The sequence below is a fragment of the Plecotus auritus genome, assembly GCF_963455305.1.
Source record: "Plecotus auritus genome assembly, chromosome: 1".
In the NCBI taxonomy this organism is placed as follows: domain Eukaryota; kingdom Metazoa; phylum Chordata; class Mammalia; order Chiroptera; family Vespertilionidae; genus Plecotus; species Plecotus auritus.
Window position 1 is genome coordinate 198,339,912 of NC_137770.1, and position 18,540 is coordinate 198,358,451.

General features: G+C 39.2%; 1 protein-coding gene across 2 annotated transcripts in view; it reads left to right on the top strand.

Moving 5' to 3' along the window:
* NUP54 (nucleoporin 54) overlaps nucleotides 1-18,540 on the top strand; it is a 27,128-nt gene continuing 8,588 nt past the window's right edge. Inside the window, exons 1-9 of one of the 2 annotated variants that reach the window (XM_080660164.1) lie at nucleotides 1-128; nucleotides 777-938; nucleotides 4,486-4,569; nucleotides 4,653-4,799; nucleotides 11,196-11,422; nucleotides 12,958-13,145; nucleotides 14,093-14,289; nucleotides 14,893-14,947; nucleotides 16,349-16,442. In XM_080660164.1, the coding sequence (XP_080516290.1) occupies nucleotides 62-128; nucleotides 777-938; nucleotides 4,486-4,569; nucleotides 4,653-4,799; nucleotides 11,196-11,422; nucleotides 12,958-13,145; nucleotides 14,093-14,289; nucleotides 14,893-14,947; nucleotides 16,349-16,442 (1,221 nt within the window). In that variant the 5' untranslated portion in view covers nucleotides 1-61. The remainder of the gene's footprint in view (nucleotides 129-776; nucleotides 939-4,485; nucleotides 4,570-4,652; nucleotides 4,800-11,195; nucleotides 11,423-12,957; nucleotides 13,146-14,092; nucleotides 14,290-14,892; nucleotides 14,948-16,348; nucleotides 16,443-18,540) is intronic. The other variant, XM_080660165.1, reaches the window with a different exon arrangement.

The following is an 18,540-nucleotide window of genomic DNA, read 5'->3' on the forward strand; positions in this document are numbered from 1 at the left end:
CCAAAAAGCGGGGTGCACCGAATGTCGCGGGAGCTGCTTCTTGGTCCCCTGCTCCCGCGACATGGCCTTCAACTTTGGGGCTCCCTCGGGCACCTCGGGCACCGCTGCAGCCACCGCTGCACCCACGGGTGAGTAATTTCCCCGGACCTTCTCCTGGGGAGGTCTCGGTCCGAGACTCTCCGGCTCGGGGTTCCCGGGGTTTCCTGCCGGGGCGGAGACTTTAGGGCTTCGGAAAAGGGCGGGCGGCGCGGAGCTGGCGGAGCAGGCTCCTGAGGAGGCCGCGGGAGGACAGCCCACCCCGGCGCTGGCACGCTGAGCGTGGGTCCCGCTGGACCCTGCCCTACTAGGGCTCGCTTCCTGCCGCCGGGGAGTTGGAGAAACCGGAGGCGGCTCCCTCTTCCCTCGCGGAGAACCGCCCTCTCTCCTCCCCTCCGCTTCCCGTCCCGGTGGGAACCCTCGCTGGGCTCCGGCTGCTGGGCTCCGGCTGCTGGGCTCCGGCGCTGCCCTGCGGCTCCTTTGGTCCCAGCCCCTGGGGGGCGGGAGCCTTCGCCCCAGCCCCTTTGGCCCTCGCTAGGGGACTTGGCGCTCCTACTCCTCTCTCCTGTCCCCACCTCCGCTTTCTTAATTTATTTGGAGCAAAGTCAAGGTTTGTCTTTTGTTCACTTCTGTGAAACTTCCTACAGACTCTTCTAATCCTTTCTTGCTTTCTCTTCTTGTTTTTCTTCCCCTCTCCCCTTTTAAATTTTTGTTTCTTTCTTTGCCTACACGCCTATCAGGATTTGGTGGGCTTGAGACTGCCAACTCCACCGCCAGTGGGTTTAATTTTGGGGGTTTCGGATTAACTGCTAATCCTGCAGTGAACTTTAATATTGGGAATTTCGGTGTTCCTACTACCTCGGCGACTCCGTTCAATTTTGGTAACAGTCTGGCAAGTGCAGGTAGATACTGCGGGTCGTATGTGTAATGAATGCTGGGGGCTGGAGTCCAAGAATATTTTGTGATTCCTGGAGTTTGGGAAAGAACAGTGACTTGTCTGAGGAAAGAAAATTTATCTCCTAATGTCGAATCAGTAACATTTATATCAAGTTTTGACTGTATCAAGATTTAGTTTTGGGAAGTCTTGCAAGTTATAATGTTCCTTTGTTAAATTTGTATTCAATTGAACAGAATATAATTTCCAAGTAGTTTGGAATTATTATTTTTGAGTAGAATATATCTTCCAAATTATTACATATTCCTTCCAAAGTATAAGCTCAGCAGTCAGGCCCATTTTCCTGGGATTCTTGGACTCCTGCAGCCACTTTTTTCATTTTTCCTGCATCTTTCATTGGAATTTCATTCTATTGTCCTTGTGTTTCCCAAAAGAACATTGTCTTATACGAACAGCAGTAACCTGTTTTGTTTTTTAACCTGTATAATAATAATGCATTTCTTTGTTCATCTCAGCATATTAGTAAACATTTCTGTAAGATGTGTAATTATAGAAGGAATCCCCAGTTTTTAACTGGAAAATTGTAAGAAATTATCAGAGAGGGAATTTAATTTATTGTCAACATTGAGTTCTAAAAGATAAGCTAGACATGTTTGCATTCAAAATGATAATTATGAAGATTTTATTATCTAGAGATGGATTGTTTATAGTTCATTGAAAAATTTGCAAAGCACAAACTATATTGTGTGTGTATATGTATAAATTTAAAATAGGTCTATGTATAGTTACATACAATGACCCTATAGAAAAGTCTTGTTTCTCAGCTGCTCGTATATGAATCTGTTGTCCATATTTTCTTACATCATGCCACTTATGCCCATGCCAATTATATGCATTTGGTAAACTTTATTTCCTGAAACTTTTTAGTTCTCTAAAACTTATTTGGGAAGTTCTGGTATTTTGTGCAGTCACTTGTCAATGTGAGTATCACCTTGGTATTTGATTTGAAAACGTTTTGAAGAATACTTGAAAATTCCAAAGATAAAATGATCCATTATCATAAAGATATGTTTAGAGATCACATATTACTGTCATTTGGTATGTTTACTTTTTCCCTGTTTGCTTAAAATTGGCACTGGGTAAAACAGAAACATTATTTTCAAATTTGTGTTTCTGGACAAAACCACCCAGTTGTAATTCACCAACAATAAATACATCTTTTGTTATTTGCTTGATTTTGTGTTCCTTTGGAGTTATCATTGTTAAGTTTTGAGTTGTGATAATATAATTGTGTTTTAACTACTTTTATATACATATGTTCATTAACTTTGCCTTCACCAAAGGGCTGATAAAAATTCTTGTCTACCTTTTAATTTTGTATCCTTGCAGATGGATGTTAATAAACATTTTTGGTATGATGAGATCCTGACTGGTATTTTTATCATGTAGCCCAGTGATCGGCAAACTCATTAGTCAACAGAGCCAAATATCAACAGTGCAACGATTGAAATTTCTTTTGAGAGCCAAATTTTTTAAAGTTAAACTACTTCTAACGCCACTTCTTCAAAATAGACTCGCCCAGGCTGTGGTATTTTGTGGAAGAGCCACACTCAAGGGGCCAAAGAGCCGCATGTGGCTCGCGAGCCGCGGTTTGCCGACCATGGATGTAGCCAATTCAGAGTATATCTTAGTTTTTCTATGGAAGGGAGAAGAAAAAGATTTTTTCCAGTTTACTTGTAAGCACTAGAGCATATAAGTAAATAGAGTGGTTGTGCCTGCATGCAACATGCAGTCTATTCTTTTATTACTTAATTCATTTTTGTTTAGAGAGAGAGAGGAAGGGAGAGGGAGAAGAATCATCTCTGTGAGAACAAAACATAAATTGGCTGCTTCCTGCACACCCCCTCCTGGGGATCCAGCCCACAACCCAGGCATGTGCCCTGACGGGGAATCGAAATAGCAATCTTTTGGTGCATGGTACAACACTCAACCAACTGAGCCAAATGGGCCAGGGTGACATGCAGTCTATTCTTGAGTAATTTTCCCTATCAAAATTATATGGTGAATATCAAAGGGTTGGGTTTTTTTTCTTAATATTTTCTGTGTTACAATATTGATGAATATTTGTCTTAAAAGTCTTTTTGGCACCACATTAGTATCAGGTAAAAACCGACAATAAAGAAAATACGTAAAACGATTTTAGATTGGCTAGTATTCCATTCCATTCATATGTCAAGTTAGCTATAGTTAAGAGTGATTTGTCTCTAGACTTAGCCAAAAATGTAATTTGTATATCTGTCAGATTTGCCAAACTCTGATAGCTATCAGAGGCCTGTGATAGCTCTGTTCACTTTCCCTGCCACTGCCTTCCACTTGTGTGTTTTTTCTCTCACTTCTTCCCCAGAGAAACACATTTTTGTTGTATAGATGTCAGTATATTGGTATGTTTCCTTTGAAAAGTTGCTTAGTCTCAGTGGAGACTAAGTAGAAATATAAGCTAAAGTTGACTATAAATTAATTGACCAAGCCAAGGATGAAAGCTGTCAACACACTCTGCCATTATAATCTATTTGCACACTATTTTTAAAAACATTTGAATTAGTTGCAAAAATTAGGGTTTAAAATTCTATAAATGTCACATAGAAAATCCAGAACTTTTATTTATTTGGGAAAAAATGGGAATAAATAACACTGCTAAACTACCATTCTCCTGCATCAATAGTCTGCTGGAATTTAGGAACTGCTACTATTTTTTAAAATTGTTCACATTGAATAGTTCCACCACTCATTAATGTTATCAGCCTAAATCTTCTAGATGTTTGAATTTGCATTTCCTATTCTAAAAGTACATACATAGTCGTTTTAGTGTTTGTTAAACATAATGGCTGTAGGCTTAACATGTTTTCTCAGCTATAACTGTCAATCATCCCTTTAGTTTAGTGGTTCTCAATCTTTCTAATGCCTTGACCCTTTAATACAGTTCCTCATGTTGTGGTGACCCCCAACCATAAAATTATTTTCGTTGCTACTTCATAACTGTAATTTTGCTACTATTATGAATCGTAATGTAAATATCTGTGTTTTCCTATGGTCTTAGGCGACCCTGCTAGCAGTTCTCAACCTGTGGGTCATGACCCACAGGTTGAGAACCACTGCTGTAGAGCCTAAGACCACATTAGTATCAGTAGAAAAATTACAGTTATGAAGTAGCAACGAAAATAATTTTATGGTTGGGGGTCACCACAACATGAGGAACTGTATTAAAGGGTCGCAGCATTAGAAAGGTTGAAAACACTGCTTTAGTTGAAAGGTATATATTGCATTGAGGTATTCTAGTTTAAATACTTCTATGGCTTATTTCTTGCAACATACTGATTTCTTGATTAGTAGAATCATGTTTTTTTAATGAAATTAAAAGTAGAGAAAGAAAAATTAGATCAATATATTTTGTCTTTATACATAGCAATTACTTATAAAATAATTTGAAAAAGAAATTACCTCTTATGTATACAAAAGAGACTTCCTTTCCATTTTATTTATCCCCTTATAATTAGGTGGGTTCGGAGGATTTGGGACAACATCTACAACAGCAGGTTCTGCATTCAGCTTTTCTGCTCCAACTAACACAGGCACTACTGGTAAGAGGACAGTCTTAAGTCATTTGTAGAAGTGAGCTAGAGCTCAGATTTTAACTTACGCAATTTCAATTTTTCATTTAAAGGACTCTTCGGTGGTACTCAGAACAAAGGCTTTGGATTTGGTACTGGTTTTGGCACAACTGGAACTAGTACTGGTTTAGGTACTGGTTTGGGAACTGGATTGGGATTTGGAGGATTTAATACACAGCAGCAGCAGCAACAACAAACTAGTAAGTATGAGGTTTTCATCTTACTTCCAATATAAAATTATAACGATATAGCTAACATTATTGAATGCACTGTTCAAAACACATTAGTGGATAACTTTTTAAAAAATTATAAATATTCCACAGGATTCCAAAAGCTACTTCTTATGTTTATATATAACTAGAGGCCTGGTGCACAGATTTGTGCATTGGTGGGGTCCCATGGCCTGGCCTGTGGGGATCGGGCTGAAACCGGCTCTCCACCATCCCTCAAGGGGTCCTGGATTGCGAGAAGGCAGTTCTCAGGTGATGCGCCCCAGAATCGGGCTCCCTCCTCTCTGGTTCCGGGTACGTCACCCGAGCACTGCAGCTGCCAAGTCACTGGAGCTCATGGTGGTCATTGTGCATCACAGCTACCGGTCGGACGGTCGCTTAGGCTTTTATATATAGAATAGATGATAACTTGGGAGAAGTCTGATTGACATGATTAGGATTATAAATTTTCTGGGTTTAGTATCATTCTTTTTAATTTTTTTGTTGCTAAAAAAAATAACAAGAATATAGAAAACTGCACACAAGTACAGTTTAATGAATTATATATAAAGTGAACACCCTGGTAACCACTGCCCATGTCAGAAGATGGACCTGGCCAATTTCTTCAGAAGCCCTCCACATTCTCCTCCTAATCATTTCCCCATGAAAGGAACTTCATAGACCTATTGTTTATTATATTCAATTCCTTTTATAGTTTTGTCACTCAAGTGTGTAAACAGTATTGCTTTATTTGTCTTAAATCTCTAAGTTCCTCTTTTAGCTCTCTTTTTATTTTTCAATTTACTAAAGAAATCAGCTAATTTGTCTTATGGAGTTTTTCAGGCAGGACTTTGCTGATTGCATTCCTGTAGTATAATTTAACATGTTCCTTTGTCCATCCTCTGTATTTCTTGCTGTAAAAGGAAAACCAGTGTCATTTGCTATAAAGAAAAGATCATCAAAATTTAAGTACAAAGAAAATATAATAGTGTTAATAAATTCTAGCCAGACACCTTTGTGCCTTAAGCTCTGAGCCTTAGATATCTTCAACCCTTTGTTAAAAAATGAGGTGAGCCCAGTCGTGTGGCTCAGTTGGTTGAACATCACCCCATGCACCAACAGGTCACCGATCCCTGGTCAGGGCACATGTCTGTGTTTCAGGCTCAATCCCTAGTAGGGGGTGTGTGGGAGGCAACTGATAGATGTTTCTCATTGATGTTTCTGTTTCTCCCTTCCTCTTCCTCTAAAATCAATAAAAACATTTTTTTTAAGTGAGATAAGCAAGTCATGAAACATTAAAGGCAAACTGGCACCAACCAAACTTTTCTAGAAAATATAACCAAATAATTACAGAGAATTTTTCTTCTTCTTTTTTTTGGTGTAGAAAAGCAAGCAAGAATTTATTGACAACAGCAAAAACACACAGGACAGTGAAACAAGGAAGGGCAGAGAAGAAGCAACAGGAGAACCTAGGCTGAGCTTACAGGGAAGTCAGAGGAAAGGGGGCCTTGGAGACAGGTTCAGGGGATTAGCCTGGGATGAGTTGCCGCTGCCCATTGCTCCCCTGGTTGCAAGTCTTGTGGGGTCCCTTGGAGTTTAGGAAATAAGTGCCTGTGGGGGGAAGGGAATGGCATAGGAGTGCTCCCTGGAGACTTTTTTATTTTAAACCCTCACCCATGTATATTTTTCCATTGATTTTTAGTGAGAGTGGAAGAGAGAGGAAAAGACAGAAATATCGATGTGAGAGAAACACATTGATTGGTTGCCTCCTGCATGTGCCCTGACCAGGGCCCGGGCCAAGGAGGAGCCTTCAACCAAGGTACGTGTCCTTGACTGGAATTGAACCCGGGACCCTTCAGTCCACAGGCCAACACTCCAGCCACTAAGCCAAATGAGCTAGGATGAGACGTTTTCTTACAGGAATTAGTCCATTTAGTAACTCAGCTGTTGCTTGACAGCTATATCATACCAGGGGTACTTTATCTTGCACTTTGGAAATATTGATCTGATCTAACATCTTTGCCCTTCTTACTATTGGAAAATGGTAGCACATAGATATTAAGTAACTTTCCCAAAGCTACACAGCCAGCTAAAGCTTTATCCTAGAATATTTTTTTAAAAATCTATTTTATTGATTTTTTACAGAGAGGAAGGGAGAGGGATAGAGAGTTAGAAACATCAATGAGAGAGAAACATCGATCAACTGCCTCCTGCACACCCCCTACTAGGGATGTGCCCGCAACCAAGGCATATGCCCTTGACCGGAATCGAACCTGGGACCTTTCAGTCCGCAGGCTGACGCTCTATCCACAGAGCCAAACCGGTTAGGGCTATCCTAGAATATTGATGGTTAGTTCATTTGTTCTTTTCACTATATTTTTCTTGTTAATAAGAGAAGGAAAAGTGTTTATTAAGCTGTTATTGATAAACATTGATATAATGATTCTTATTGCTTATCTTTTATCTTTCAATTTGTATTTATTATACAAATATAACAACAAAAAAGGTTGTTTAAAATATAATTTTGCAACTTCACAAAATTAACTTTTTCATATCTATGTCCTTTTTTATTTTTTTGGTGTGAGTCTAATATGGATCCAAATTTGTGTTCTAGTAATAGAGTTAATTGTATTAAGATATATCATTAGAGAAACAAGTTTAACATTATAAGGATTGTCCTAGTATATTAATTTCCTTTTTTAAAGAATATTTTTTGCCCTGACTGGTTGGCTCAGTGGATAAGAGTGTCGACCTGCGGACTGAAAGGTCCCAGGTTCAGTTCCGGTCAAGGGCATGTACCTTGGTTGCAGGCACATCCCCAGTAGAAGGTGTGCAGGGGCAGCTGATCGATGTTTCTCTCTCATCGATGTTTCTAACTCTCTATCCCTCTCCCTTCCTCTCTGTAAAAAATCAATAAAATACATATTTTTAAAAAAAATATTGATAAGAGAGATAGAAACAGAGAAACCAAGATGACGGCATAGGTAAGCACTTAAACTGCTGCCTCGCACAACAATTTCAAAACTACAACTAAAAGACAGAACGGACACCATCCAGAACCACAGGAAAGCTAGCTGAGTGAAAATTCTACAACTAGAAGGAAAGAGAAAAGCTCACAGAGAATTGGAGGTACGGCAAAGGGTCTTTGTGCGCGCAGAGAGGAAGGGTGGCTGAGAGCCTGGCTGACTTTCTCTGGCGGAAGGGGGAAGGAAGCCACCGACCGCACTGAACCCCAGGCAGAGGTCTGAAGGAGCGCGCATGCCAGTGCGCACAAAGGCTGCGGATGTTGCCACAGGCTTTCCCTAGTGGAAGGGAGTCGGAGGCTCCTGACTGCACTGGGCCCTAGTTCTGACTGCACTGAACCCCGGTTCCAGGCGAGCCCCTGGGGACCCACGCTCTTGTGGGGGGAGTCTGGACTCTCGGGCGGAGACTCAGGAGCCGGGGAAGGCAGGGGTCTGAAGGCGCGCGTGTGCCAGTGCGCACAAAGGCAGCGGAGGTTGTCACAGGCTTTCCCTAGTGGAAGGGAGTCAGAGGTTCCTGACTGCACTGAGCCCCAGTTCTGACTGCACTGAACCCCAGTTCCAGGCGAGCCCCTGGGGACCCACGCTCTTGTGGGGGGAGTCTGGACTCTTGGGCGGAGACTCGGGAGCCGGGGAAGGCAGAGGTCTGTGCGTGCACGCAAGGGCAAGGCTGACGGGAAGCCAAGACTGTCTGCTCCGCCCTGAGACTCCACCCCATCCAAGCCGAGCACAGAGGCTATTGCAATTTGGCAAGTCTTATCCTATAAGGCTGTCTCCAGCACCGAACTTCTCCCAGCATAGACGCAGCTGATCCTTACAGACAACTGGCCTGGAGGTCAATTCCTCCCAGTGATACCAACAACAATCAAGACTTAATTACAACAAGGCTGTACACACAGTCCACAAAGGGGTGCACCAAGAGTGTCCACCTCAGGTTAACTGAGGAGGCCGACCCACTGGGCCATATAGGAAACCTAGCACACAAATTTACCCTACCAACTCAGGGAAGCAGTGAAAATGCGGCGTCAAAGAAACAGATCACAAACGAAAGAAATGGAGGAAAACAAACGACTGGATATAGAAATCAAAACCACGGTTATAAGGCTTTTCAAGAATATCCTAGAAAAGGCCAATAAATATAACGAGACCCTCGAAGATATGAAAAAGGACCAACTAGAAATTAAACATACACTGACTGAAATAAAAAATATTATACAGAGACCCAAAAACAGACTAGAGGAACACAAGAATCAAGTCAAAGAATTGAAATACAAAGAAGCAAAAATCACGCAACCGAAAAAGCAAAAAGCAAAAAAAAATCCAAAAAGTTGAAGATAGTGTAAGAAAACTCTGGGACAACTTCAAGCGTACCAACATCAGAATTATGGGGGTGCCAGAAGAAGAGAGAGAGCAAGATACTGAAAACCTATTGGAAGAAATAATGACCGAAAACTTCCCCCACCTGGTGAAAGAAATAGACTTACAAGTCCAGGAAGCCCACAGAACCCCAAACAAAAGGAATCCAAAGAGGACCACACCAAGACACATCATAATTAAAATGCCAAGAGCAAAAGACAAAGTGAGAATATTAAAAGCAGCAAGAGAAAAACAGTTAGTTACCTACAAGGGAGCACCCATATGACTGTCAGCTGATTTCTCAACAGAAACTATGCAGGCCAGACGGGAGTGGCAAGAAATTTTCAATGTGATGAATAGCAAGAACCTACAACCAAGATTACTCTACCCAGCAAAGCTATCATTCAGAATTGAAGGGCAGATAAAGAGCTTCACAGATAAGAAAAAGCTAAAGGAGTTCATCACCACCAAACCAGTATTATATGAAATGCTGAAAGGTATTCTTAAAGAAGAGGAAGAAGAAAAAAGTAAAGATAAAAATTATGAACAACAAATACATATCTATCAACAAGTGAACCTAAAAATCAAGTGAATTAAAAACCTGAGGAACAGAATAATCTGGTGAATATAATAGAATCAGGGGTATAGAAAGGGAGTGGACTGATAATTCTCAGGGGGAAAGGGGTATGGGGGGTTCATGAAGAGACTGGACAAAAATCATACACCTAATGATGAGGACAGTGAGGGGAGGTAAGGGCAGAAGGTGGGGTGGGAACCGGGTGGAGGGGAGCTATGGGGGGAAAAAGGAGAAACAATTGTAATAATCTGAATAAAGATTTATTTAAAAAAAAATAAAAATAAAAGTGAAAAAAAATAAATAAAAAAGAATATTAATTTCAGAGAGGAAGAGAGAGGGATAGAGAGAGAGAAACATTGATGAGAGAGAAACATCATCGATGGGCTGCTTCCTGCATGCCCTCTACTGGGGATCAAACCTGCAACCCAGGCTTGTACCCTGACCAGGAATCAAACTGTAACCTCCTGGTTAACAGGTAAATAGATGCTCAGTCACTGAGCTATGTAACTTATAGCCTGGCTATATTAATTTCTTATTGTTGCCATAACAAACATGTCACAAATTTAGTGGTTTAAAAAAAAAAAACACAAAATTTATTATTTTACAGTTCTGTGGATTAGAAATCCAGAAATGGGTTTCACTGGGTTAAAATCAGTGTGTCATCAGGGCTGTGTTACTTCTGGAGATTATAGGAAAGAATCAAGTCCTTTGCCTTGTCCAGCTTCTAGAGTCTCTCTGGATTTCGTGGCTTGTAGCTCCTTCCTTTATCTTCAGACTAGAGGCCTGGTGCATGAAAATTCATGCACTGGAGGGGGGTCCCTCAGCCTGGCCTGCCCCCTCTCACAGTCTGGGAGCTCTCAGGAGCGGGAGGCAACCCGGCAATCGGGAAGGCAACGCCCCCATCACACCTCTGCTGCTGCTCCTGCCAACAGTGCAAGCCTCGGCCGGCCCTGGTCACCTGAGCTTTGGGTCGGCCCTGAGGGGCTAAGGGTGGGTCTGGCCGCACCTCATGCCTGCCACCTTCCTCCCCCCGCCCTTCTTCCTCCCCATGGGGCTGAAAGGACTGGGGGACTCTGGTAGGGCTGAGGGGACTGGGCGCTGCCATCTTGTGGATATGGGTGCCTCCATCTTTGTGATGGTGTGATGGTCAATTTGAATATTCTCTTTTTATTAGGTAGGATTTTATTTTGATGTTGACTTCCCTCTTCCCTCTATTATTTATGTTGAGTTCCTCCTAATAATACAGGATAATCCCAGTTTAATCTCATAATCACATCTTCAAAGTCCATTTGCCATGTAAGGTAATATATTTACAAATTATGGAGATTAGGATATGGACATCTTTGTGTGTAGGGGTCACTATTCTGCCTACCATACTTAGGCTCTGAATTGTGTTGTTTTTTTTTAAATACTAATTTTGGGGTATATTTTTAGCATTAGGTGGTCTCTTTGGTCAGCCTACACAGGCTCCTGCTCAGTCCAACCAACTGATAAATACTGCAAGTGCTCTTTCTGCTCCAACGCTGTTAGGAGATGAGAGAGATGCTATTTTGGCAAAATGGAATCAACTGCAGGCCTTTTGGGGAACCGGAAAAGGATATTTCAACAATAACATACCACCAGTGGAATTCACACAAGAAAATCCCTTTTGCCGATTTAAGGTATTAATAGTGCTTTTGATCTTCACTTGAAGGGTGTGTATAAGACAGAATATGGTATTTGGGTTTAAATAATACCAATAAAACAGTTGCTTGGCTTTTTTCAGTACTCCTTGAACATGGTACAATTATATTTTTATTTTAAAAATACAAAAATGATAAAATTGAGGTGATTTCATACATGTGTGTTTGAAACAATATGACTGAAAGGTGTGACTAATTTATAACTGAGGGAAAAAATGTTAACAAAAGGGAAATGGTCTGCTTGGTATCTATTAAAGGGAGATGTAAAAGTAGAATTTAGTGGTATTTATCTAACATTGTCCAGGAATGTATACCCTACCCATACAAGAGTATCTTATTGTCACTATTATTGCTGTATGCCAAGGTCATTAAAACAGTGTAGTCCATTTTCAGTGTTGATTCCATGCCTGTCAAGCAACCTGCTCTAATGAATTTGACTTCTCAGATTCTATTCATCAGTCAGTTAGAGTATATAGGTCAATTTGTAGTGCATTTTTTTAAAACAAACTAATAAATTACAATCCAGTTTACTTCAGTCTCTTTTGAGTTTTGTTGGTGTATATAAGTCTCTTAAACCTAATCAATGTGTACATAAACCTAGTGTTTAGAGCAGGGGTGGGCAAACTTTTTGACTTGAGGGCCACAATGGGTTCTTAAACTGGACCGGAGGGCCGGAACAAAAGCATGGATGGAGTGTTTGTGTGAACTAATATAAATTCAAAGTAAAGGAGCGGAGGGGAGAGCAAGAGAACCCTCCGCTCTTTGGGCTCCACGGGCCAGATAGAACAGCCGAATGGGGGCCATAGTTTGCTCATGGCTGGTTTAGAGCTACGAAGCTTAGAATCAGACCCTTGAACAACAAAAAGGAAGTAGTTTTTTTAGTATGTTGAAATTTTAATACCTTTATTTAATGACTAAGATTTATGCAGTAGATATACATAGACTGAATATAACAATTTGACTTTCTCCTTTTTTTAAGTTGATAAATAACATACATATGGTAAAATGCATAACAAACTATAGTGAATTTAAATTTTTCAAAAATTTGCATTATAAGTGGTGACAAACAAGAAAAGGCTTCTATCTAAAAGAGTAATTCTCTAGAAAGATATAGTTTATCATGTCTAAAACCTAAGATTCTATGAGTCTAAGTAAAATGACTTACATTTTGGTCCATGACTTTTGCAGTCATATTTATGACATTCAGAGTTGTTTCAACTGTGTAGAAGCACCCAACAAAAGCGGATATCAATGTTTTTCAGAGGCAAAAGCTACTTAGTTACTCTTTTGAAAAGGAATTTTTAATTTCATTCTACAAGTTTGTTATTCTGGGGTAAAATAATTTCTTTAAAATGTGTAACCTCCTAGGGCACAAGGAGGTAAGAATCAGTATTTCCTTTGCTACCAGACATTAAACCGTTTCCCCATTTTAGCAGATATGAAGCTATTAATATTAAATACTGCATTTAAGATCTGTACATATTTCTGATAATGTTTATTTTTCCATTCCACAGGCAGTAGGTTATAGTTGTATGCCCAATAATAAAGATGAAGATGGGCTTGTGGTTTTAGTTTTCAACAAAAAAGAAACGGATATTCGAAGCCAACAACAGCAATTGGTAGAATCATTGCATAAAGTTTTGGGAGGAAACCAGACCTTTACAGTAAATGTAGAGGGTATTAAAACATTGCCAGATGATCAGTAAGTATACAATAAGTATACTATTTATATCTGTATGCCTTGGTCCAGAGAGTGATCAAGTGTTTTTGTTGCTAAAACCCCAGTTAAATCTCAGAGCAGAATGTTATTTCTCAGATAGTGATTTTTCAGTATTTATGCAGAAACATTTGAAAGCTTTTCTCTTAATCTTGGATTTTTTAACTTACTGGATGCTAATAATTTTTTAGATTTTTCACTTAGAAACAGGAATAAACATTAATCGTGACTGTGTGCATATCAAGGACCACAAAGATGTTAATGGAAAGTTTTGACTGATTACTATTCATGTTCATTTATGAATAAATATGATTGATTAACTTCCCTTGTCTGATAATTTTCATACTTAGTGGCAAAACATTTACTTTAAATATAACTGAAGTCAGAGTCTTACTTGCAGTAAAACAACCCATAAGCTTTAACAGAATCTCCAAAGTACTTCTCAAATCTAGAAAAAATAATAGAACTTTGCAGCTAAGCAAACCTTTGACAAATATTATCTATTTGCCTGTCTCATTTTAACTTTATCACTTAAGCTAATTTATAAGTGAACAGAACATTAAGTAAGAGTGTCTTATTTTTCAAGATTTAAGCCCTGGCCTTAGCTCAGTTGGTTAGAGTATCATCCCGATATGCAAAGGTTGTGCGTTCAATCCCTGGTCAGGGCACATATAAGAAGCAACCAATGAGTACATAAATAAGTGGGACAACAAATGATCTCTTTCTCCTGCCCCCCTACTCCCTCCCTCCCTCGCTCTCTTTAAAATCAATAAATTTTTTAAAAAGATTTAAGAAAAAAATAGTTTAATTCCCTTCTAAAATAGTCATTTCTTAATTCAACTAGTGCCCTTTTAAAAATCACATGCTGCATTGATATTTGTGGCTCTGAGTTATATGTTCCATATTTTATAACTTGGTTGTTTTTTTCCCAGGACAGAAGTTGTCATTTATCTTATTGAGCGTTCTCCAAATGGTACTTCAAGAAGAGTTCCAGCTACAACACTATATACCCATTTTGAACAAACCAACATAAAAACACAGCTGCAGCAACTTGGTGTAACCCTCTCTATGACTAGAACAGAACTTTCTCCTGCACAGGTCAAACAGCTTTTACAGAATCCCCCTGCTGGTATGTTTCTATACTCATAGAGTTGAGGAAATGAAAGACTTGGAGATATATGCTTCCTCTATTTTGAGAGGTGTTGGTTGATTATTAATGTTAATAAAACCATTGTCGGCTTATCACATGTCTGCCTATTCACGTAGATTGGATTTTTTTCATTTATTCGTCTAGTTTTTTATTTTTATTATATGGCTAATATGTTTGTTAGAAATAGCGAACTAAAGAAAAATCGTCTATAATCCATCTACCCAAAGGTAATTTACTATGTTTATCTCGTTTTAACTGAGTCTTCAAGTAAAACCTGAATGTGTTCTTATCATAAAAGGCCCTTTCATGCCCTTTATCCATTTTTTATTAGATTTTTTTTGTCTGTCTTTGTGATTTGTAGGAGCTCTATAATATCTTATAGGTTGTAAGTGTTTCCTATCCATTTATATCTTTTGTTTAGCTTTATCTTACAAAATTTTTATTTTTGTAGTGGTCATATTTGACAGTTATTTCTCATTACAGCTTATGGGTTTTGTATTTTACTTTGGGAATGCCTTTCATAAAAATAACATAAAAATGGAAAATAGTTCTTTTAGAAAAAATATTTTTTCTTCATGGTAGGTGTTGATCCTATTATCTGGGAACAAGCCAAAGTGGATAACCCTGATTCTGAAAAGTAAGTGTATCTTCATCTTTTTTTCATATAAGAACTAATATTTGCTACTAGGGAAGCAAACAAATGCAAACTATTGTAATTACTGGGGCTGTGAGGCTTCAGTGGGCATAGGGACAGGTTTTGGCCTATCCTCCACGCCTCTGCTTAGTGCCTCCTGCCGCGCCCCCCCCCCCCCCCCCCCCCCGTTCTGTCTGTGGGCAGCCCCGCTCCCGCCGCCACCACTCCCACATGCTGATGATGCCGGCCCAGCTTGCACCAGCTGACGGCACAGAGTGATTGGGGCCGGCGCCAGCAGCAGGTGCGAGCTGCGGCTGCTACCCCAATCACCCCTTAGGAACGGGGAGGCGGAGAAGCCCTCAGGGGCAATCGTGGCAGCAGCGGGTGCAAGCAGTGGCTCCGGCACCAGCTGCAAGCGGGACTGGTGCTGGCAGTGGGTGTGAGCAGTGGTTCTGGTGCTGGCAGCAGGTGTGACAGGCGGCTGCCGGCCCCGATTGCCTCTCAGGAGCAGGGGGAGGTGGAGAAGCCCTGAGGGGCGCTGGCAACAGGTGCAAGTGGGGCCAGCACTGGAAGCAGATGCAAGTGCCTGGCAGTACCGTGGCGCGCAGGAGCAAAGAATTCTCAGTAACCACCAGAGGCTCACCCTGATGACAGTGACCAGCGCCCTGCCTTGGTCTGGTCCCCCCACTCACCTGCTCCACCATCCCACTGTGGCGATGCCCGCCATGTTCCTCTCTCTGCCGCCTGCTGCTGACTCCTGCCGTGTTCCATGCACGCCCCCTGGTGGTCAGCGCACGTCATAGTGACTGGTTCGGTTGTTTGGTTGTTCCGCCGTTCGGTCTATTTGCATATTAGGGTTTTATATATATAGATAATCCTTATATTTTAGGTGGGCTTATTTTTATTTCTATTGCTTTTCTAAAAATCTTTTATTTATTGATTTTAGAGGAAGGGAGACAGAAACATCAATTTGTTCCACTTATTTATGCATTCATTAGTTGATTCTTATATGTGTGCTGACTAGGGATTGAACCCGCAACCTTGGCATATCAGTAGCTAATCGACTGAGCTACCCAGCCAGGGTGATTTCTATTGCTTTTTAAAGAATGTTGACTATGGTAAGGCAGCATTTTGTGGTGAAAACATTGAAATCTGAGTACCAGTACTCTAATAATGTTTGTATTTAATAATGAAACTTTTTCCTGAACTATATTTCCTCATTTGTAAAATAGGGAGATTGAATTAAGTTTCTATGGTGTGACGTTATTGATTTCATAGTTGTAGATCTGCCTTTAAACTCTAGAAATTTAATGTGAAATTATATGAATGTTATTATAAAAACCCTTTTTGAATTTTGTAATAGTAGACTTAAGGTTTGAAAACTGACCACTTGAATTTCTTCAGGTTAATTCCTGTACCAATGGTGGGTTTCAAAGAACTTCTTCGAAGACTGAAGGTTCAAGATCAGATGACTAAGCAGCATCAGACCAGATTAGATGTAAGCATTTACCTTCATTCTCTGGCCTTGGGATCAGAAATTTCTTTTCACCATGTGTGTTAGTTATTAATTTTATCTTATAGGGAACAATATAGTGTATACTGCATATTAGCAATCATACTTTTATACAACTTTCTTTATTATAGTCTCCAAAATCATGTAAGTCTGATTTGTTATACTAGTATTTTCAATGATGAATTTAAAATTGTTGGCTTAGCAAATTAGACTTTCATTTTCAATTCCAGCCAGAGAATGCATATAATTTGCTCACTTATAAACTCTTTTATTTATGGGGCCTTATAAAAATGAAGGTTACAATTATGATGATATTATCATAGTATTTTATAATTGTTGGTTAATGAAGCAAATTTAAGTTACTGAATGCTTAAATCTACATAATATTTTGTTTTATAAAGCAGACTTTTGTAATCAAATACCTAAAGGTCGCCTCCAAATTCTCTAAATGGAATTCTTAATGAGCTGTTTATTCAGATTCTGTTTGAGTAATGAAAACCTGTTTTATGAAGCAACCCATTTCACTGTAAGCTAGCTCTGCTGGATACAAATTCTCTTTTTACATTGATCCAGTATCTGCCCTGTTAAAATTTACACCCATTTTCTCTGGCATTGCTTTGTAGGTACTGATTGTGCTTCCTATGACAGCTCTACAAATATTTAAACATCATAATCATTCATCCTTTTTAGTATTAGTTTCTCTGAATGAAAATTCCAGCATAGTTTTGCATGTGGCATGATTTCTGGACCCTTCATTACCTTGATTTTATTGATTTTTCATTGACTTTTCTCTGGTTTTGTTTATAACTTCATTAATTTCTACTCTTAACCATTTCCTTTATTCTGCTTGCTTTGGATTTTTCTCTTTTTCTAGTTTCTTAAGGTAGCATCTTAGGTTATTTATTTGAGACCTTTTGTCTTTTCTAATATAAGCATTTAATGCTATTCATTTCCTTCTAAGCACTTTTTCACCTAAATCCCACAAATTTTGGTAATGTCCTATTTCCATATTTGACCCAGAATATTCTCTAATTTCCCCCTGAGAGTTCTATTTGACTGTTGGATTTTTTTTTATTAATGGATTATTTATTTTTTTTAATTAAAATTTTTATTACATTTATTGGGGTGACATTGGTTAATAGAATCATATGAGTTTCAGGTGTACATTTCTATGATGCATGATCTGTATACTGCATTGTGTCCACTACCAAAGTCAAATCATCTTCCATCACCAGATATTTGGCTCTCTTTACTCCCCTCCCCACACCAGCCCCTTCCCTCTGGTAACCACCATACTGTTGTCTGTGTCTATAGGTTTCACTTTTATATCCCACAAATGAGTGAAATCATATGGTTCTTAGCTTTTTCTGACTGACTTACTTCACTTAGCACGATATTTTCAAAGTCTATCCATAGTGTCTCAAATGGCAGTATTTCATATTTTCTTATGGTTAAGTGGTATTCCATTATATATATATGTACCACATATTCTTTATCTAAGCCTGAATTATTTAGAAGTATTTTCATTTCTAAGTGTTTGGAGATTTTCCTGTTATTCTGTTGTTGATTTCTAGTCTGATTCTTGTTATGGTCAGATAACTTTGTATGACTTCAATTCTTTTACATTTGTTACGGTTTTTAACCACATGCCTTTGAAAAAGATATGTATTCTGATGTTCTTGGGTGTAGTTTTCTGTTACCATGAGTGAAATCCAGTTAGTAGATAGTTCAGTTCTTATATAATCTTGTTGATTTTGCTGTTTAAGTAGTTCTGCTATGAGAGGAGAATTGAAGTTTCCAGCTACAATTGTTTTATCTTTTTTCTCTTTCGTTCTACCATTGGAATTGAAGAAACCTGATATGATTTTTAATCTTCTTAAATTTACTGAGACTTATTTTGACATCTAACATGTGGTCTGTCCTGGAATAGCATATTGTTTTACAGCAAACTTTTATAAGTAGAAAGAGAATACTCTAAATAATGATAAAAAGTATAATGTGGTAAATACATAAACCAGTAACATAGTTGTTTATTATCAAGTATGTACTGTACATAAATGATACTTTTATGTTACTGGCAGCC